This window comes from Microcaecilia unicolor, chromosome 1, assembly GCF_901765095.1.
Source record: "Microcaecilia unicolor chromosome 1, aMicUni1.1, whole genome shotgun sequence".
Classification (NCBI taxonomy): Eukaryota; Metazoa; Chordata; class Amphibia; order Gymnophiona; family Siphonopidae; genus Microcaecilia; species Microcaecilia unicolor.
Genome location: NC_044031.1, coordinates 413653228 through 413676237, shown reverse-complemented (window position 1 = coordinate 413676237; position 23010 = coordinate 413653228). Strand labels below are relative to the sequence as shown.

At 45.3% G+C, this 23010-nt stretch overlaps 1 protein-coding gene across 3 annotated transcripts in view; it reads right to left on the bottom strand.

The window, feature by feature from the left end:
- Positions 1-23010, bottom strand: part of MBOAT1 (membrane bound O-acyltransferase domain containing 1) — a 216051-nt gene that overhangs the window by 72625 nt on the left and 120416 nt on the right. For all 3 annotated transcript variants that reach the window (XM_030211557.1, XM_030211566.1, XM_030211574.1), the window contains one exon: positions 4416-4471. In XM_030211557.1, the coding sequence (XP_030067417.1) occupies positions 4416-4471 (56 nt within the window). The remainder of the gene's footprint in view (positions 1-4415; positions 4472-23010) is intronic.

Genomic DNA, 23010 nt, shown 5'->3' with positions numbered 1-23010 from the left:
CTGTTTCTTCCTTGACCAGCTGGGAAGGCAGGCTCAGCGCTGATGTAGGCCAGAAATGAAGAGCGCCAACCTTTACTTAGCTTTGGTTTAAGAAAGCTCCATACAGATAACAGATGGGATACCCAGGGATTATGTGTAACCTGTTGGTAGGCCTTGTGAGAGAGAGAGGCCCAGAGACAGGCCCCAAATGTGAGCCCAGATTTCCCATGTTGTTCCATCCAAACCACCGCCGACTACAAACCATACTCTCATACCAATATAAACTTTATTTGACAAGCCCAATAATATCACAGAAGATTAGGGACCCCCCCCCCCCCAACTCAACATCTTGCCACAATACTTTCCTATGAAGCCAAGAAGGGTATCCACCCCATATAAACGCCAACATCTCACCCTGGAGAGAATTTAAATCGGCCTGCAGAACACTCACCAGTAAAGTTTGGAAAAACAAGTAAGCGAAGAATCACATTAATTTTGATAGCTGCTATCCGACCCCACCGCAACAACCACCCACCGCACCAATTATGTAAATCATTCCGAATCTGTTGGAATAGGGGCATATAGATCAATGAAAATAGTTGTGTCCAGTCTCATAGGATCTGGATCCCCAAATATTTAAAACTGTGAGTGGCCCACCGAAAGGGAACACTTTGCTGCAAACGTGTCTCTTCTATAGGGGTAATAGTAACTCCCATCAACTCCGATTTATCATAATTGACTTTAAATCCAGACAACTCTCCATAAGCCTGTAATACCCTCAGTAAAGCTGGCAGTGTTAAACCAGGGATCCTACATAAGACAAAAGATCATCAGTAAAGAGTAAAATTTTGTGAATATCCCTCCCATCTAAACTCCTCAAATGTCATCCAGTGAACGAATCCTTTGCGCAGAATGTTTGATAGAAAGCGCAAAAAGTAGGGAGGATAAGAGGCAACCTTGCCTTATGCCACGCTCAATTAAAAAGGAACCCGAATACCTTCCATTAATCCGAAGATGAGACACCGGCCACTCGTACAATTGTTGTAGCCACCCACTAAAGAGAGGCCCAAACCCCAGTACTAATAAAAACATACCAGAGAAAGGTCCAAGCGACCCTATCAAAGGCCATCTCTGTATCTGTAGCTAAAAAGGCCACAGTCCGTCCCTGAGACGGAGCTGCCCATAATAAATTCAATGTTCGTCGAATATTATCAGCCACCTGCTGGTGAGCAACAAATCCAGACAGGTCTGAATGAATCAATCTAGGGAGTACAGGACCCAATCTAGTAGCTATAACCTTAGCCAGAATTTTGACATCAACATTTATTAGAGAAATTGGCCTATATGAACCACAAACTCCCGGATCTCTCCCAGGTTTCAGCAGTACAGAAATTCCCGCATCTTCATACTTTCAGCCAACTTTCCCCCCTGCAAACTATGGTTGCCCAACCTAAGTAGAGGACCAACTTCCCCACAAAATAGCTTATAAAACTTGGCAGTAAAGCCATTTAATCTTGGAGCCTTACTCCTCTCTAATCTCTTAATAACCCCTGTATCTCCTAAAAAAAAAAAAAAAAAAAAGGGTTGCTCAAGAAGAGTTTGGACATCATTAGAAAGACATGTTAATGTACAGATAATCTTGTACTGAGGCTTATCAAAACTTCCCTTTTTACGATAAAGCTGTTTGTAATATTGAATAAAGAGCTCCTGAATCTCTGCATCAGTATAATGAAATGTACCATTGGCTCCCTTAAGCTTCAATATCGTCGTCCCCACTACCCGCCTTCTCAAATACCTTGTTAGCATCTTACCTGATTACCAAATTCAAAAATTTCTGTTTAAGTAGGCATCTCATGAACTCCATCTTCTCCACCTATAAAGTTTGCAACTCTGAATGACACTTTCAACCAAACCAGAACCTCAGAAGAGGTATGGAGCCGATGCTGCCTCTCTAATTCCACCAATTGAGACCGACGGTCCAACTCGTGTTGTTCCCGCTGTTGTTTCTCTCACACACCTCACTTCAACAAATGCCCCCGTATCACAGCCTTCAAAGCATCCCACAACATGCCATCAGTCACCTCCCGAGTGTCATTCCTATCCAAGTATTTGTGGATAACATCCCAAATATCATCGCAAATTACCTTGTCCCCCAACAAATTTTCATTGTCTCCAAAAACTTTGGTGTCTATCTTCATCCAAATCTCCCAAGGCCAAGCATACTGGTGCATGATCTGATATGTGGATACCTTCAATATGAGAATCTAACACTTGACCTCAAAACATCTCCTACACCACAACATGTCAATGCGAGTGTAAGTGTCTTGTGCATGAGAATAAAATGAGTAAGTTTGCTGTTCCAGATGCCGAATCCTCCTGATATCGAAAAGATCAAACGTTCTTACCAATTCTAAATGTTTTCTCCAACAAGCAGAACTCGCAATTTTTCTCCCTTCAAATGGTCTAGGGAAGTCCCTGGGGGTAAATTAAAGTTCCCTACTAACATCACAACTCCCTGAATGAAGTCAGTGAGACCATTGTGATCTGGGTACTTTCACTGTGCTCGGCAGTATATTTGAATTTCTCAAGCTTCTTACAGGTCGATAATGTTCTCCCACTTTCACAGCGAAGAAAAGGAGAGGAAACAACTTCCAGGGGAATAGGTAATTTCAACTGATAGCAATTATCCCAGTGGAGCTATGCTACTAGATGTCCATTATCAAGTGGTGACATCAATTCCTACTCCTATTCTTGTTCTTATGAGAAGGACAGATGCTGGAAAAAACAAGGGAGACAGTAGCTGTGGAGGGGAAGGAAAGGTGAGAGAAGAGATGGTAGACGTGGAGGGGAAGGGGAGAGAAGAGATGGTGGATGTGGAGGGGAAGAGAAATGGAAAGAAGAGGCAGTGGCCATGGAGGAGAAAGGAAGGGGAGAAAAAGGGGGAGATGGTGCCCATGGAGGGGAAGGGAAGGGGAGAGAAGAGAGACAGGAGGAGACGGTGCCCATGGAGGGGAAGGGAAGAAAAGAAAGACAGGAAAAGACGGTGCCCATAGAGGGGAAGGGAAGGGGAGAGGAGAGATGGGAAGAGATGGTGCCCAGGGAAGGAAAGGGAAGAGAGAACAGAGGAAATGATGCCCATGAATGGAGGAGAAGGGAAGAGATAGAAACTAGAACGACTTGAAAAGGAGGAAAAAATGGATGAAAGCTGAATGTGAAAAATGGATATAGGGCAGGATGAGAAACAGGAGAAAAAAGAAATAGTGAATAGACAGGAGACCCTGGAAGCAGAATTCAGAGCCCAGGGAAGCAGAACCAGAGACAGGGAAGAGATAATTGGAAAGATAAAATCACCAGACAACAACAGTAAGATAAATGATTTTATTTTTAGTTTAGTAATTGAAATATGTCAGTTTTGAGAATTTACATATGCTATCTATATATATTGTACTGTACAGAAGGAAATGTGAAGGGGATGTTTTATGCAATTAATCATGCAAGTAAAAACTTTAATAGCGATTGTGTGATTAAAACTTTTAATTGATGTGCGTTCTGCCAATTTGTGAAGTTGCTCCTCCGTTTATTTTTAATTTTGTAATTCACTTAGAACTTATGGCCCGTGAAATATAAATGTTTTAAATTAAATTAAGCACAAAGTAATGCACATTGGGAAGATTAACCCACATTTTCCACATTAGAAGTCACTACCAAGGAAAAGGATTTGGGGGTTATTGTGGACAATACATTAAAATCTTCTGCTCAGTGTAAAAAAGTAAACAGAATGTTAGGAATTATTAGGAGAGGAATAGAGAATAAATCAAAGAATATCATAATACCTCTGTACCACTCCATGGTGAAAACACACCTTGAGTATTATGTGCGATTCTGGTTGCCATATCTCAAAAAAATATATATAGTGGAAATGGAAAAGGTACAGAGAAGAGCAGCCAAACAGGATGGAAGAATTCTCGTGAGAAGAGGCTAAAGAGGTTAGGGCTCTTCAGCTTGGAGAAGAGACACCTAAGGGGAGATATGATTGAGGTCCATAAAATCCTGAATACAGTAAAACGGGAAAACATAAATCGTTTCCTCTTCAAAAAAGTACAAACACCAGGGGAAACTGCTAAGCACTTGAAACTTGGACTGGCCACTGTTGGAAACAGGATACTGTGCTAGATGGACCCTTGGTCTGACAAAGCAGGGAACTTATGTTCTTAGGAGTCTATGCTAGACAATACAATCATGGCTACATCATTATCTTTTGTTCAGGATAGGAAACAATGCAATTCATCTTTATTGACATTATTTTAGAAATGAAGTCACAGTTTCAAACTTTAGGAAAAAAACGGAAAAACATTTCCATTATAAAATGCATCACCATTAGTTACCCTTTTTCTAAATGTAACCAGACACTGAACTCAGCATATTCTTTTCCTTACCATCATGCACTTGGAATGCAAGGGATGTGATCTTCTGCGTAATAATCATCAATGGACTGTAAAGTAAAACAAAAACTACTAAATATTTGATTTTCATTCTGTCAAAGAACATAACAAATTTAGAAAGCACTGGTAAAGGTTCTAGAGCCAAGAACTGTCTATGAACAGAACTATGCACAAGTCAAAAAAAAAAAAAAAAGGCTAGAACAGCAGTTCCCAAACTGTGTTCTGCAGCACCCCAGGACACCGCAGCGAACTCGCAGGGGTGCCACGGCGTATTTTCTTCACCACCCTCCCACCACCACCAAGGTCACTGCTGCTGCTTCTCTGAGCAGCAGCAGTGGCAAAACAAGTTTGTCCTTCATAGGGAACTAACCTTCTTTTTCCGGGTTGCAAGGTGGTTTGTTATGCAGTGGCTCGAGCTCTCAGTAGCAGTCTAATCGCGGCACACAGTTTGAGAACCACTATGTTAGACTGCTACTTAGAGCTGGAGCCACTGCATAACAAACCACCTTGCAACCCGGAAAAAGAAGGTTCTTGCCCTATTAAGGTGGGGGTGGACACTTTCAAGCTTGCTTTGCCACTGCTGCTGGTCTACAGAAGAAGCAGGGAAGTGTTGGGAGGGGTATAAAGGAGGCAGATGCTGGATTCTGAGGGTTAACAGGGGATTTAGGCTGGATGGAAGCGGGGAGAGGAAGAGGGCAGATGCAAGATGGAAAGGAAGAGAGGTGGGCAAAAGCTGGATGGAAAAGGGAAAGAAGGTGGGCAGAAGCTGGATGGAAAAGGGAAAAAAGGTGGGCAGAAGCTGTATGTATGGAGGGAGAGAAGAAGGTGGGCAGAAGCTGGATGGAGGATGGAGAGAAGATGGGGCAGAAGCTGTAAGGAGAAGGGAGAGAAGGTGGGCAGAGGCTGTATGGAGAAGCGAGAGAAGGTGGGCAGAAGCTGTATGTATGGAGGGAGAGAAGAAGGTGGGCAGAAGCTGGATGTAAGGTAGAACTCAATACTATTTGTGGTGGTGGTGGTGGCGGCGGTAGCAGCAGCAGCAATGGGGAAGAGGAAATGTGTAGCCTAGGGACACCATGACCTAAGAAAGTTTGGAAAGCCAAGCATCATTATGAGCCCTGTTTGAACTTTTAATTCAAGGACATTCCTGCTGGCAGATGTGTATTGAATTGCTTGGCATACTTCTGCTGTTATTAAAAAGTGTACTAGAACTCTCTGGGGGAAGCCAGCCTGATGGCTTACTGTATACACTGTGTTTTGCCAAGAGAAGATTTGCGTTCAGTTGCCAAGCCCAGATTTAACTCCTCGGGCAGTTGTAAAATAGTTGTTAATGATTTCAAATTCTAAATTCTGGTGGAACACAGCTGGAGATTTCTTTTCAATAATATAGTGGTGGATTCATGTCCACTACCTTTTTTGCTTTTAGTCACCTAGTGACTTGCCTACCTGATGCGAAGGTGGTGGACCTCACGCATCATCTAGACAGGATCTTACTGCTGGGGAGGAGCCGGCTGTCTTGATACATGTAGGTACCAATGACACAGGCAAATGTGGGAGGAAGGTTCTGGAAGCCAAATTTAGGCTCTTAGGTAGAAAGCTGAAGTTCAGATACTCCAAGGTAGTATTTTCAGAGATGCTCCCCGTTCCACGCACAGGACCAAAAGGCAGGCAGAGCTCTGAAGTCTCAATTGGTTGAGACAATGGTGCAGGGATGAGAGATTTAGATTTGCTAGGAACTGGGCGACATTCTGGGAAAGGGGAAGACTGTTCCAAAATGATGGGCTCCACCTTAACTGGGATGAACTCAGGCTGCTGGCGCTAACTTTTAAAAAGGAGTTAGAGCAGCTTTTACACTAGAATGGGGGGGGGGGGGGAAAGCAAACAGTCGCCTAGGAACGTTTGATTCGGTGTGGAGTATCCTTGAAGGATACTAATGAAACAGAACATTTAGGGAATCCCAGTAGAGAATGTCAAAAAAGTAAGCCAGGTGTGCTTAATGAGAAAGCAGGATAAAGGATGCACATTATCCCCTTCAGCTTCAAAGCAGCTTGTAGATCAAAGAAAAAACACAATGTGAAGTGCCTGTATACAAATACTAGAAGCCTAAAAAGTAAGATGGGAGAGTTAGAATATATAGCACTAAAAGATGAGGTGGATATAACAGGCATCTCAGAGACTTGGTAGAAAGAGGATAATCAATGGGACACTGTGCTAACAGGGTACAAAGTGTATCACAATGATAAAGAGGATCAAATTGAAGAGGGGGTTACGCTATATGTTAAAGAGGGAAATGAGTCAAATAAAATAAACATTCCACATTATACAAACAGCAGCGTGGAATCATTATGGATAGAAATTCCATGTGTGAAGGGAAGTTGTAGGGCTGTACTACAGTCCGCCAGGACAGAATGAACAGAAGGATGAAGAAATGCTCACAGAGATTTTGAAAGCTGGCAAATTGGGTAACACTATAATATGGATGATTTCAATTAGCCTGATATTGACTGGATAAATGTTACATCAGGGAGTCCCAGGGAGATAAAATTTCTAGATGTAATAAACGACTGCTTCCAGGAGCAGCTGGTCAAGGAACCGAAAAGAGGGGGAGCCATTTTGAATCTGGTCATTGGTGGCGTGCAGGGCATAGTGCAAGAGGTCTCAGTCTTGGGTCATAAGTACATAAGTATTGCCACACTGAGACAGACCAAGGGTCCATCGAGCCCAGCATCCTGTTTCCAACAGTGGCCAATCCAGGTCAGAAATACCTGGCAAGATCCCAAAAAAGTTCAATACATTTTATGCTGCTTATCCCAGAAATAGTGGATTTTCCCCAAGTCCAATTTTAAATAATGGTCTATTGGCTTTTCCTTTAGGAAGCTGTCCAAACCATTAAAAACCCGGCTAAGCTAACCACCTTTACCACATTCTCTGGCAACGAATTCCAGAGTTTAATAGCACATTGAGTGAAGAAAAATTTTCTCCAATTCGTTTTAAATTTATTACTTTGTAGCTTCATCGCATGACCCCTAGTTCTAGTATTTTTAGAAAGAGTAAACAAATGATTCACGTCTACCCGTTCCACTCCTCATTACTTTATAGACCTCTATCACATTCCCCTCAGCTGTCTTTTCTCCAAGCTGAGCCCTAGCTGCTTCAACCTTTCCTCATAGCGAAGTCATCCCATCCCCTTTATCATTTTCATCACCCTTCTCTGTACCTTTTCTAATTCCACTATATCTTTTTTGAGATGCGGTGACCAGAACTGAACACAATATTTGAGGTGCAGTCACACCATGGACTGATACAAAGGCTTTATCACGTCCTCATTTTTGTTTTCCATTCCTTTCCTAATAATACCTAACATTCTGTTTGCTTTTTTAGCCACCGCAGCACACTGAGCAGAGAGTTTCAACGTATCATCAGCAACGACGCTGAGATCCCTTTTTTGGTCGGTGACTCCTAATGTGGACCCTTTCATTACGTAGTTATAATTCGGGTTCCTCTTTCCCACATGCATCACTTTATACTTGCTCACATTAAACGTCATCTGCCATTTACACACCCAGTTTCCCAATCTCATAAGGTCCTCTTGTAATTTTTCACAATCCTCTTGTGAATTAACAAATTTGAATAACTTTCAGGCTCATTTTCGAAAGAGAAGGACGCCCATCTTTCGACACAAATCGGAAGATGGGTGTCCTTCTCCCAGGGTCGTCCAAATCGGTATAATCAAAAGCCGATTTTGGACGCCCCCGACTGCTTTCCGTCGCAGGGATGGCCAAAGCTCAAGGGGGCGTATCGGAGGTGTAGAGAAGGTGGGACTTGGGTGTGCCTAACACATGGACGTCCTCGACCCATAATGGAAAAAAAGGGCGTGCCTGACAAGCACTTGGACGACTTTACCTGGTCCTGTTTTTCTTACGACCAAAGCACAAAAAGGTGCCCGAAATGACCAGTTGACCACCGGAGAGAATCGGGGATGACCTCCCCTTACTCCCCCAGTGGTCACTAACCCCCTCCCACCCTCAAAAAATATCTTTCAAAATATTTTTGGCCAGCCTCAGATGTCATACTCAGCTCCATGACAGCAGTGTGCAGGTAACTGGATCAGTTTTAGTGAGTGCAGTGCACTTCAAGCAGGTGGACCCAGGCCCATCCCCCTCCCTATCTGTTACATTTGTGGAGGAAACAGCGAGCCCTCCAAAACACAACAGAAACCCACTGTACCCACATCTAGGTGCCCCCTTCACCCATAAGGGCCATGGTAGTGCTGTACAGTTGTGGGTAGTGGGTTTTTAGGGGGGGGGGGGAGTTGCTGGGGGGGGGGGGGGTTGGCCGGCGGCCACTGAACCACCAGGTATTCGGCAGACAACGCTGGAGGGGGGGGAGTTGGGGCACCTCCAGACCCCCTCCCCCCCCCCGTTGCTCGCTCGCTGGGAGGGGGGGGGGGGTTGGCCGGTGGCCACTGGACCACCAGGGACCATTTTCTGGGTGTTTGGGGGGCTGGAGACCCACCGGATCTCCAGCCCTCCCTGAACCTGGGGGGGGGGGGGGAATCGTCAGGGGGACCGGAAGTCCACCGGACCTCCAGCCCCCGTTGCTCGGGGTAGGCAGGGCCTGGTGGTCCCATGGACCTCCAGCCCCTGTGTTTGACAGGTTTGGGCTTTTGACAGCCCAGACCTGTCAAATAAGTGCGGGAGGATTGTGCTGAGCACATGCTAAGGCACAATTGGCCCGGACTTCTACCCCATGATCAGAGATAATTGCGCTGCTTAAATTTGCATGCATTATCTCTGATCATAGGTCTAATAGCGCCCTGCGCTGTTACAGCGCTATTTTAGTGCGCTGTTTGGAACAGCGCGGGGCTTTTGATCATCTGCCTGCTAGAATGGAAGGATAGTGCAGGCTAGAAATATTTTTAAAAAGTAAACAGTCAGTTAAATGCTACTGAATGTCAGCGGATAGCCCCGCACAAGCAATTTAACCAGCCAGGAGCCTGTCCTGGCCCCTTAAACTGTTTTGAATAGCAATCCAAAAGTTGTTATAAAAACAGCAAAAATTAAGGTACCGGTATAATAAGACTCAGTGAATGGGTAGGATCAGTGATACAAGGCAGCCAAACTATTATGAATAATCAAAAAGGTAAGAGTAGGTGTCATCATTGCCTCGAATGACAGCTTATGCCTGGAGCTCCAGCTTCATGAACTAGCAGCAATCGTCGCGCATCCTCCTTTTTTCCTTAACACACCACCATGGATTTGCTACAGAACAATCCCCCAATGGCGCATAAAAGCAAAACTGCTGATGCTAAAGGACTGGTGAAGGCATTGCGGGCAGCAGGTAAGATTGCCTTCCACCATGCTTCCCCAAGAGATCAGAGTATGTGAATCCACTTAAATAACGAGGGACAACCAGACATATAGAGAGCTAGAGCTAAGAGCGCCATGGGAGAATGAAGGAGCAGAAGTAATACAAGCAAAGGCAAAGGCCAGTGCTATAGAAGCAGGAGCTGCAACTGGATAAACAAAATCCCCAGGATTCTATATAGCACGTAGTTGTAGAATATGGCCCAGTGAGCATAAATCTAACGACCGGGATTTACACATTTTTGTTGGTGTAAATGGAGGCATGTAGTTTTAGGCACTGGGATATCTAGAATACACTTAGTTGGCAATGTTTTCTGCGCTGATTTGTTAGGCGCCATATATAGAATCTCCACCAATACATCACTAGTAGAGGCAGCTCCCGTTGAGGGGAGAATGCAGCTGAAACCATATCATAGACAATATCTGCAGAAATACAGGCAACAATGGAAACTAGCACCCCATAGGAGAATGCTGCAGCTAGTGCTACAGAAGCAGCTGTTGTAGAGGCGACCTTGTAGAGACCACTAAAATCAGGTACAAAACATACAACTAATATCCAAATGTTTGTCCGGTTGCAGATCGACTTCACTAAAGAAACATTGGACTTTAATTAAGACGCTGCCATGTTTTGAGAACGTTAAATTGAGGCTAGCGTACAGTAGAAGTTTAAATCTGAAAGAGCATTTGTGCCCAGCAGTCTTACCCAGCTTGACATCTATAGGTACATCCTCTGATAATATGAAGGGCCATTGGAAATGCGGTGACTGTAGTTTCTGTCCGATTATGGAAGAAACTCTTGCGTTCACTAATCCGTTTGATAAGAAGATATATACATTGAAACAACACACCAACTGCAGATCAAGTGGTTTAGTTTTCTGCTTACGATGCCCTTGCAATAGGTTATACGTGGGGCAAACCTTGAGGACGTTAATAACAAGACTAAGTGAGCATAAAAGCTTCATTCGCACTAACCGGATAGGGCTACCACTAGCGACGCACTGTAATGTTTATCAACATTCTTTTGAGGAGTTGCGATGTGTGGTGCTTCAATCCATTCATCAAACCATAAGAGGTGAAGACTATCAGAGGATCCTGTTACAACAGGAACAAAGATGGATGTTTAAATTGCATTCTCTGCACCCGATAGGTTTGAATCATTGTGTTGAGTGGAGTCACTTTTTTTTAGAGCCCTCCGATTGGTAGTTTGACTAGATAGCGTCTGATGTCACATTATCTATAAAGCAGCCAGAGTGACTTGTCAGCTAGTCAACAGGAAAGCGTAGACATCGCGAGCTGACCTTTCTTCTAAGTATGTGTGAGATTTTTTATGACACTAATAAGTTTATGCTATCTTTGATGTTAATATCTCTTTTTTCCTCAGAGTGTGCGATCGAGGCCCTGAAGCAGCCTTGTGAAACGCTGGCCACCGTCGGCCCCGCACATGTACCTGAGAAAGAGGAATTCAGCATTATACGCTATCCATGAAGCACCCACTATAAAGATAAGTGTGGTGTTTATTTAACATCAGATAGTAATATAAGCAGAATAAATAAGCAGAATAATTAAAATAATAAAAAATAGTTAAAGCAGCAGCGTTTTTTTGTGCCAATGATGAAAGCAGGGTCTATTGACCCGATATAGCTTCAACAGATCAATTCAAAACCTGGAAGCTCTTTGAGGTTTTTTCCGCTAGTCAGTACACTATAATGTTTTTCTTAGTCATTTTTTGACAGCAGTTCTTTTGTTTGACAAAACATACAACTCCATCAGAAGATGTCCAAGAGATGAGTGCTGATCCAGACTCCTAAAGAGTATGGGGGCTGTTAAGCATTCAATACCTTACAGTTGCAAACGGAATTCGTCATATTAATGACTGGTTTGGGGGTGGGGGTGGAAAATTACTCTCTTACAGCTTTCCAGGGTGCATTTCAGCCAATTTTTACATACATCTTGTAAATTACCCCCTGGTTTTCTGAGGAACTATCTGCTACTTAAGACCTCCAGAGAAGTTTGGCAATAGACCTGTCATAGATACCATTTTTCTGCCAAGCTCACCCCTTATTTGTCCTCGTCTGATAATTTAGATTTCCCTCCTGGACGAGGGAGTAGCCCTTTTTTATAGTGGACTAGACAGGGTGTTCATTACCTCAGCCAGGTTAATGAAGAGGGGCGACTGAAACGGTTTGATGAACTGCAGCGAGAATTGCACATTCCTCCTCATTTTTTTTGCATAACTGCAGATTAAGCATTGCCTGGCCTCACTTCCACAGACAGACCTCACTTAATATGTTCAAGAAACCCCTATGGAAGCCTACACTCTGGGGTCACAACAGTTGGTGCCTCTAAGATATCATCACTGTTATTTAAAGGGCACGATGCCTGAGTTGGACTACGTTAGTTTGGCAAAGAAGTGGTCTTGTGATTTCCACTGCAAACTACAATGTGAACTGCTATATAAATTTGCACTTCGCTTACACATTTCTCCACACAAGGCTTGTAAGACAACCTTGAGTCAGCAGGATACTTGTCCGAAATATGGGGGAGTCACCTGCCACCTTGAGACATATGTTTTGGCATTGTGCGCAGGTAGTGCGGTTTTGGAGGAACGCACTGCAAGCCATTTCAACTTACCAGGATTGCTCCATGAGCTATGACCCCTGGATTCTTTTTGGACAATTTATCTGTACAGACCTAGTGCCTGTGGGGTTTAAACAATTTCTTCAGATGACAGTGTTATTTGGCCTCTGGGCCATACTGCTTTATTGACTTATAAATTCCGGTCCTATGCTGCAATGCTGGCACACATTCTTACTCACCCAAATGAGGGTAGAGCGCCAGGTTATCCACACATTTGAGGACCTAGCCAGGAAACTTCCAAGAAACGTGGGGGCCCTTTTGGCTGTCATTGCCTCCTAGAGCATGAAGTTATTTGTTGAATCTTTGAGGGGGCAGGTGTGCAAGTCTTTTATTAATGTTGCTGACCAGCTGCAGGGTGGGAGCTGGGAGGGGGGTTAGGGGTGGAAGTGGGGGGGATTTTTGTTCTATAAAAAGTTGTTCCACCTCTGAAGAACTTTTTTTTATTTGTACACTGTATTTTTCAATGAACATTAACAAAAATGATTTACACATAAATACTCCAGATAGCACCAGCAAAAATTATTCCATGATATTGCTCTTACCGGAGCTTGAGAGGAAAGCCTAGACAGACAACTTGCCGCAGCTGGAAGCACTAGAAACTGTAAGGCAGCTCCCACACAAAAACCATCAGAAGGAAGCTAGACAGTACACAGATAACCCACTGAACTTCCATTGCTTAAATGAAACGTTTTACTTCCCCCAGAAGGAGAAAAAGTTGACAGCACAAAAAATGTTATAATAGGACCGCTACCAACAGAGATTTAAGGGCTCAGTGCACAGAGTTCCCATCTGCTGCAGTTCTGACTGCCATGATGGTTAGGAGTCAGACAGAAATACAAATACTCAAAGCCACAGAAACCAGTCGCATGACAAAAAAAGTGATGAAAATGAATAATGAAGGGTCACTTACCTTAGCGACAGTGAGCTTTTTAGGAGGAAGATGAAATAAATAGTAACTGCATATTTGCCCAGGGAAGGAGTGTAGTTGGAAGGGGGGAGGGATCCAGCACCACTGAGTGTCACCCCAGCTGGGGGATTGGAGACTGGTACCACTGGGTGTCATCGTAACTCATTTTAGCAACTTCAGAGTGAAAATGAGCACGTTCGTCCAGCATTAATCCCCATCTCAGATGACTCTGGAAAGAAAACCAGGTCAGGAGCACCAAGAAAAAGCTGCATGATCTGTCCACCACCTGCTTGGTGACAGAAAACAACACTGAGCATTCTATGCTGCACAATACTCTTAAAGGAGCAAATTACTTGGGATTACTTTGTCTCCATCTGCTGATAAATGGACATAATCCATTGTCTGGATTGGTTTGGTATGAATGCAAATGAAGTCCTAAGTGGGCCCAAGATATTTTAAGAAATACATATCTAAGCTGAAGCAGGAACTTAAACGTGCGCAAGGAAATCCTTTATCAAATCAATACTGTGCACACAGATTTTAAGGAACTAGGTGGGAAAGTGGAAGATCTTGGGACGCAAGTGGATAAATATGCTAAGTTGCTTACTGACATGCAAAATCGAACAGCTCTAACCACCTAGCATAATGAGCTACTCGCATGCCCAAGCCTGGTGGACAGGGAGACATTTTGACCATAGTGTGAACCCTTTGCACACAATTAGCAGCAGGAGAGATGGAATCCTCAATGCCTGAAATTCAGAAACACACCAAGAATTTGGTCAGCCACAATACCGTAAAAAGCCACAGGATATTATTGTGAAGTTTACATGAATGTGGACAAACAGCACCTTACACAGTTGGCCAGGCAAAACATAGTGCTAACATATAACGAGGCTCAAGTATCTGTCTATCAGAATGTGACCTAACTGACTCTGCAAAAATGAAAGCAAATTAAACCCATGCTGGATGTATTAACTAGGAATGGATTTGCCCTTTGCCTTGTGCTATCCAACAGCAGGGAAAATGCAACTAGACTGTATTCTGGAAGAGGCATGGAATATGACACATGGGGCAGGCCTAACTATGTCGTTGCAGCCTCCCACTAGTGCACTGGATGCTACCCAGGTCAAGGTGCAGAAGTGATAGCAAGTGTTTCGCAGAGCGAAGGCGGTGCGCTCCTCACCCAGCAAAGACCCTGCCTGAATGCCATGTACTGTTATATCCCTTAGTGGGTCAGGATCATTTTTCAGTATTCTTTTCAGATTTCTCACCTGTTTTAGAGACAATGGAAGAGCAGGGACTGTGGATTTTGCCTTAGAACTGTTCTGGGGTTCACTGGCATCTGTAGTGTGGATGTCAGATGCAATAACTATGGTATGAGAGAGTATGGTGTGATTGCTTGTAAAATGAGACCCCCTGCCTCACTTATGCTGCATTTCTAACTGGGCCAAATTGTTGCCTCATGGAATCTAGGTTTTGTGCCCGAAGCTTGCAGCAATAGGCCCCCAAAGAGATGATCCTCCCTCTCATGAGAACCTTCAGGCCTTCCCAAAAAAACCTAGAAGAAATATCTGGCTGATCATTAAATTCAACATATTCTTTAAGGGCTTCCTCCAACTGCATCACAATTTGCGGGTCTAGCAAGAGACCATCATCAAACCTCCAGTACCAAATACAATGAGCCTCAACAGACTCCTGATCTGAAAATCAGACTAAGGCATGGTCGGACCACAAACAAGGCTTGTTGACGACATCCTAAACCTGCAGCAGAGAACTGACCTATCAACCCCCCCCCCCCCCCCCCCCCCCAAAAAAAAAAAAAAAATTCTGGAGCGAGTATCATGGACCCCTGAATAAAAGGTATAGTCCTGCCCGTTAGGATAGAAATGGCGACAAAGGTCGGACAAATCCCATTTAGAAAATGAAGCTTGCTTCCAATTTGCGTGGCCATAATGGACACTGTTGGCTGAATTATCCAAGGCTGCTTCAGGGGTAATGTTGAAATCACCTCCTAGAATGAAAGCCCCCCTCTAAGTTGGATTCAATCACCCTGCCAACCTTCAGATAAAACACTTTCTGCTTCAAATTAGGGGTGAGGATATTCACTAAAATATATAAGAAAGACCCTATCTTCACCTTTTAAATAATGTAGCGCCCTTGTTTATTCCTAACTATATCTTGCACCTCTGAATTAAGGGAATGGGGAAACACTACATCCACACAGTGAGTCTCAGCATTTGACCTATTAGAATCTAAATAGATGTGGGGTTCGTGTGGACAGGCTTAAAATGAGTTTCCTGGATGAATCCCAAGCCCATATGGAGGCAATCTGCCTGTTTAAAAAATAATTGACGCTTATGGGGTGTATTGAGACCTCAGACATTCAGCGTAAGCAACACAATCTGATTAAGAGACCCTGTAGCAGAGTGTGTTCTCTAAATGCTCGTAAGAAGAACAATGCCTAGCTAATACAGCACTAACAATCCAGACAAATGTATCTTTCCACAATCTACAAACATATAAACCCACATACCCCACCCTCTAACTTCCCTCCCCTGCCACACCCATGCCCCCCTTCCCCTCCATATTGGTGGTCCCATCCAAAACTAGCCTTTCAGGGAAGTACGGCCACTGAGGTCCCCCCCTTGCCTGCTCAAGCTGACTAAAAAGTTACTGTTGTACAAGCAATCGCTCAACAAAATGAATATATAACACATCCCAACAACAGTAGTAACTATCTACAATGAGTCCAGAATAGAACAAGTGTGAGAACCCAAACAGATCCGATTGCTAACAGTTCTGAATACTGAAGAATTTAAAAGTCAAGTCAGGGTGTCAACGTCCACTGGTGAGGCGTCAGAGTTACGCAACAGATGCCACATTTTAGGATCATCCCGTCGCTATCTCTGTGCTGGAGGCCCCTGCCTGGATAGCCTGTTGCTCTTGGGTCTCCATGGGATGCCATAGGTTTGCCGCTGTTAATATCTCCAAGGCTTCCTGGAGGATAGCAACCCTATGAAGAGTATTCTGTAGCATAAACAAGATCACAAAGGGAAAGTGCCAGCCATATCTGATGATGTGCGCAGTAAGACATTTGGTAACTTCTCTATAAACTCCCTTCATTTGCGCAGCGTAATTGCCAATATGTCCACAAATAATTCAACTTTAGAGTTTTCCAAAACAACATGGCCCACCTGTCTAGCAGCACCCAGGATATGCTACTTCACTGGGAATTGCAGAAAGCAGGCCACAATGCCTCAGCATTGATCACTAGGGTTCAGCCCTAATGCTCTGTGGACATACTCAAAGTCAATAGAGGGCAGTTCAGCTGAAGAGTCTGCAGCCAAAAGAAAATGCTGGCAAATAAGATTGCATGAGGGCTTCTGCACACTGCTCCCCTTGGGCCTCAGGGACCCCGCAGGCTCTCAAATTGTTGTAACATGCTTGTTTTTTTGCCATCTTCCAGTTTAGATTGCAAATCTTCCTGTTTACTCTCCAAGGCCACACAACATTTTTGCAAAGTCACTATGTCCCCATCATGGTCAATAGCGCGCTCTTCAAATTCACTGAGCCACTGGACCATGTCTTCCACCATTCTCTGCAAGCCTTCCACATCTTTGTGGAGTTCCTGTTGCACAGTAACAATGGTGGCTTTCAGATCCTCGATCCACGTGTGCAGTTCGTCCCATCTGGCTGGCCTGGCATCCCGGTCTGCTCCCGAGTAATCACCACTGTAAGCCACCTCCCATTCAGAGCCTCATGCGGGGGTCACCATTTTGCCATATGAATGATAGCTAAACTCTGTGGCCTGGTAGGCAATGGCTTTGAGAGTGGGTTTGCCTTTCCTGTTGGTTATTGCCAGGAATCAAGGCAACGGTGGGAGAGTACTTTAACAGCTAAATGAAAACCAGCAACTGTGCTAAAAATAGCTGAAGATAGCACGATATGGAGGAGCTTGATAGCTAAGCAGCCATCTCCCAGGTGACGTCACTTCCTCCTCTTAGCGATTATTTAAAGTTGAATACGGATAAGGGTACTCCTATAGGGAGAGTTGGATGCTTTAACAGCCGTGACATATGGCTTCTTTTTAAAGACAGTCGCCCAACAAAAGAGTCGTAGGGAATTACAAATTAAACGGCGGAGGACGAGGGTTCAGGAGTTGAAAATTCAGCATAAGTCTACAGGTTCCGCCCATGTGCTGTGTGAACTGCAAGCACCATGGGATGCATCCCAACAGTGCTTAATAAGCACTGCTTATATGGAGCAGCTTGACTTTATTAATATGAGACTGAAATTGACACAATATAAAAAGAAAAATAAGATCAGATCTCGGTTAGCTAGTAAGTTATAAAATCTTTAATTAAAGTGAAGCATAAAAATAATAAAAGACCATGGAGGCAACCCATTAATTATATGTGCCCAGATAAGGGAGTATTAACCTGAGTTAACTGCAACTCATCCATCACTGCAGAAGCCCTGCTCCCTGCTCCTACTACTACTACTTAACATTTCTAGAGCGCTACTAGGGTTACGCAGCGCTGTACAATTTAACAAAGAGAGACAGTCCCTGCTCAAAGAGCTTACAATCTAATAGACAAGTGAACGGTCGTCCGATAGGGCAGTCAATTGGGGCAGTCTGGATTCACTGAACGGTAAGGGTGAGGTGCCGAACGCAGCCATTGAAGAGAGTGGGCTTTAAGCAAAGACTTGAAGACGGGCAGGGAGGGGGCTTGGCGTAAGGGTTCAGGAAGGTTGTTCCAAGCATAGGGAGTATTAACCTGAGTTAACTGCAACTCATCCATCACTGCAGAAGCCCTGCTCCCTGCTCCTGACCATGTGCTCATCACTCAGCTCTGCAACAAAGACACTCCTCTGCAAGCAACTCAGATCCACTCACTGCAGAAGCCCTGCTCCTGTCCTGACCATGTGCTCATCAATCAGCTGGACCACAGCATGCTTGTAACAAGGACTCCACAGCAGCACACTGAGCAGAAGGTTTCAACGTATTATCAACGACGACACCTAGATCCCTTTCTTGGTCTGTGACGCCTAACGTGGAACCTTGAAGACGTAGCTATAATTCGGGTTCCTCTTTCCCACATGCATCACTTTGGACTTCTGATGTGCAATGATAGATGACAGTGATGGGCAAATGTTCCTGCCTGTTCCGGCTTGCTCCAATCCATCTGCCTGTTAACACATCGAGTAACCTGCCTGCCTGCTTGCGCGCCTCTCAGCCATTGACTTACCAACCTGCCTGCTAGCTTATCAACCATTGACTTACCTAATCGCCAACCCAAACCTAGCTTTCAAGCCCTATCTATCTGCTTAACACCTCAGTCATTACATAGTCACCTATTAACACTGTTAACTGCTTAACACCTCAGTCCACTACATAGTCACCTGTTACAACCCCAGTCACCACCTATGGCCCTGTCCATGTTCTCTTCCTTGCCCTGTCCCTTCCTAATCTTCTTTCCCCCCCACTCCCACTGTCTACCCTGCCCGCCACCGCAATACACTATTCACCTCCATCCCTCACCTCACCATCCCTCTTGTCCCCCTCCTCCTTCCTGGCTCTCAACCTTCAGCACTTCCTTCCTGCCATTAACCCATCCCCATTCCTCCTAAGTACACCCCGTCTTCGTCGCCCGACCTCCCCCAACGTCCTCCGCACTCTCTTGCTCCTCCTCCTGCTATCCGCGGGAGACATTAACCCTAATCCAGGTCCCCCTCCTATCCTTGCAAACGATTCCGGGATGTCTCCAATCTCGTCTCTATTCCCCTCCTTCCCCCCTCCTCCCTCTCCCTCTCATGCGCCTTGTGGTATGCCAACTCAGTCTGCAACAAACTGTCTCTCACCCACGATCTCTTTATCTCTCGCTCCCCTCAACTGCTCGCCCTAACCGAAACTTGGATCTCCCCGGAAGACTCTGCCTCAGTTGCAGCCCTCTGCCATGGAGGCTATCTCTTCTCCCACACGCCCCGCCCAGTTGGCCGCGGCGGAGGTGTTGGGCTACTACTCTCACCCTCCTGTAGTTTCCAACCCCTCCACCTACCGCAGTCTCACTGCTTCTCATCCTTTGAAGCCCATTCCATCCGGCTATTCTACCCGCTACCACTCAAAGTGGCAGTCATTTACCGCCCCCCTGATAAATCCTTCCCTTCCATCCTCACCGACTTTGATGCTTGGCTCTCCGTCTTTCTTGACCCTTCATCTCCATCCCTCATTCTCGGAGACTTTAACATACACGCTGATGACCTATCCGACCCCCACGCTTCTAAGTTCCTCACCCTAACATCCTCCTTCAACCTCCAGCTGTGCTCCACCACCCCTACTCACCGTGACGGCCATTGTCTTGACCTCGTCCTCTCCTCCTCCGGCTCACCCTCCAATTTCCATGCCTCAGCTCTTCCTCTCTCCGATCATCACCTGATCACATTCACACTTCTTCACCCCCCCTCCACCCCGTCCAACTTTAACCACCACCTCCAGGAACCTCCAGGCTATTGACCCCTCCACCTTATCATCTACTATCTCTAATCTCCTCCCCTCCATCACGTCCTCCGAAACTGTCGACAAAGCGGTCTCCGCTTACAATACCGCTCTCTCCTCTGCTTTGGACACCCTCGCACCATCCATCTCCCGTCCCACAAAGCGCACCAATCCCCAGCCCTGGCTGACTCCTTGCATCCGTTACCTTCACTCCTGCACCCGATCCGCTGAGCGCCTCTGGAGGAAATCTCGTACCCTTTCAGACTTCCTCCACTACAAATTCATGCTATCCTCCTTCCACTCCTCCCTATTCCGTGCAAAACAGGACTATTACACCCAATTGACCAATTCTCTCAGCTCCAACCCTCGTCGTCTCTTCACCACCCTTAACTCCCTCCTAAAAGTGCCCCCCGCTCCTACTCCCCCTTCTCTCTCTCCTCAATCACTGGCCGACTACTTCCGCGACAAAATGCAAAAGATCAACCTTGAGTTCACGACCAAGCCACCACCTCCTCTTCACCCTTTAACCCTCTCCCTCAACCAACCTACCCAGGCCTCTTTTTCCTCAGATCACCGAGGATGAAACTTCCCGCCTTCTTTCCTCCTCGAAATGCAACACCTGTTCCTCTGATCCCATCCCCACCAACCTACTCAACACCATCTCCCATACTGTCACCCCCTCCATCTGTCACATCCTTAACCTCTCTCTCTCCACTGCAACTGTCCCTGACACCTTCAAGCACGCCGTTGTCACACCTCTCCTCAAAAAACCTTCACTTGACCCTTCTTGCTCCTCCAACTACCCGCCCCATCTCTCTTTTACCCTTCCTCTCCAAAATACTTGAGTGCGCCGTTCACAGCCGCTGCCTTGATTTTCTCTCCTCTCATGCCATCCTCGATCCACTTCAATCCGGTTTTTGCCCTCTGCACTCGACAGAAATGGCACTCTCTAAAGTTTGCAATGACCTGCTCCTGGCCAAATCCAGAGGTCACTACTCCAACCTCATCCTCCTCGATCTTTCCGCCGCGTTTCACACTGTCAATCATGATTTACTTCTTGCCACGCTGTCCTCTTTTGGGTTCCAAGGCTCTGTCCTCTCCTGGTTCTCCTCTTATCTCTCCCACCGCACCTTCAGGGTACACTCCCATGGATCTTCCTCCACTCCCATCCCACTATCTGTTGGAGTTCCCCAGGGATCTCCTTCTTTTCTCAATCTACACCTCTTCCCTGGGCTCGCTGATCTCGTCTCATGGTTTTCAGTATCATCTTTATGCTGATGACACCCAGCTATACCTCTCCACACCTGACATCACCGTGGAGACCCAAGCCAAGGTATCGGCCTGTTTATCCGACATTGCGGCATGGATGTCCAACCGTCACCTTAAACTGAACATGTCCAAGACCAAGCTCCTCGTCTTTCCTCCTAAACCCACTTCTCCTCTTCTTCCACTCTCTATCTCAGTTGATAACACCCTCATCCTCACCGTCCCATCTGCCCGCAACCTCGGAGTCATCTTCGACTCCTCCCTCTCCTTCTCTGCGCATATCCAACAGACTGCCAAGACCTGTCGCTTCTTCCTCTTCAACATCAGCAAAATTCACCCTTTCCTCTCTGAGCACACCACCAGAACTCTCGTCCACACTCTCATTACCTCTCGCCTTGATTACTGCAACTTACTCCTCACCGGCCTCCCACTCAGCCATCTATCCCCCCTTCAATCCGTTCAGAACGCTGCCGCACGTCTTATATTCCGCCAGAACCGATATACTCATATCACCCCTCTCCTCAAATCACTTCATTGGCTTCCGATCAGATATCGCATACAATTCAAGCTCCTCCTCCTTACCTACAAATGCACTCAGTCTGCGGCTCCTCACTACCTCTCCACCCTCATCTCCCCCTATGTTCCCGCCCGTAACCTCCGCTCACAGGACAAAGCCCTTCTCTCAGTACCCTTCTCCACCACTGCCAACTCCAGGCTCCGCTCATTCTGCCTTGCCTCACCCTATGCCTGGAACAATCTTCCTTTACCCATACGCCATGCCCCCTCCCTACCCATCTTCAAATCTGTGCTTAAAACTCACCAATGCTGCCTTCGGCACCTAACCGCTTGAGAAATACAGAATGCCCCAATCTATCCACCCTATCAGATTAACTGTTCACTTGTCCTCTAGATTGTACACTTGTCTTTAGATTGTTCTCTTGTCTTTTAGATTGTAAGCTCTTTGAGCAGGGACTGTCCTTCTATGTTTAAATTGTACAGCGCTGCGTAACACTAGTAGCGCTTTAGAAATGTTAGTAGAAATGTTAGTAGTAGTAGAGTTATAGCAGAAAGACCCCACTGTAAGGGATGAGGATATCCCTAGATACTTAAGAGGATGTTGATTTACCTAAGCTGACACCTAATAGGCCACCCTGGATGCTGAGATCACCCCCAAAGAGATTCTGAGCACTATTAGGGGACTATTCTCAGGTAAAGCCCCCAAGCTAGATGGGATAACATGGAAGTTCTATAGAACCTTCACAGAGAACTGGTTCCTTTGCTAGCTGCAGTGGCTAACTCGATCAGGAAAGGTGAGCCTCTCCCATCCTCTACGAAAGATTCCTGGATTGCAATAATTCCTAAACCTCAGAAGGACCTCTCCCTGAGTGACAATCTTAATGACCCATCTCCATACCTTTTTTAATGTATTTATTCACAATTTCAAAATTACAATCACATCAAATAGAAGTGAGAATTAAAAACATCAAGGAAGAAAAGATATAAAATAAAGGAAAAAAATCAAAACTCCTTAATACAAAACAAAAGGGGGGTAGGCTATAATTATAACAGTAATAAATGAAAATAATACTATCAATACCAGAGACAGATTCCAAACTTATCTTACAGCCAACCCTAGCAGCAATTATAACTTGCATGCCTTCTCTATACAAAACACATTCTAGAAGCTGTTTGGGATCAAAAAACAAGTATGATTTACCCTCAAAAAGAAGAGAACAATTTATAAGGATTATTTTTTCTCAAAATCTGTTTAATCAGAATTTTAAAATCCTTAACCCCAATCATATTCCCATACAAACATACAGCAAAGTCACTTCACAAAATAGCAAGGAACACAGGGGTCCATGTACTAAGGTGCGCAGAAAAATGGCTTGCGATAGTGTGGGCATGGGTTTTGGGCGC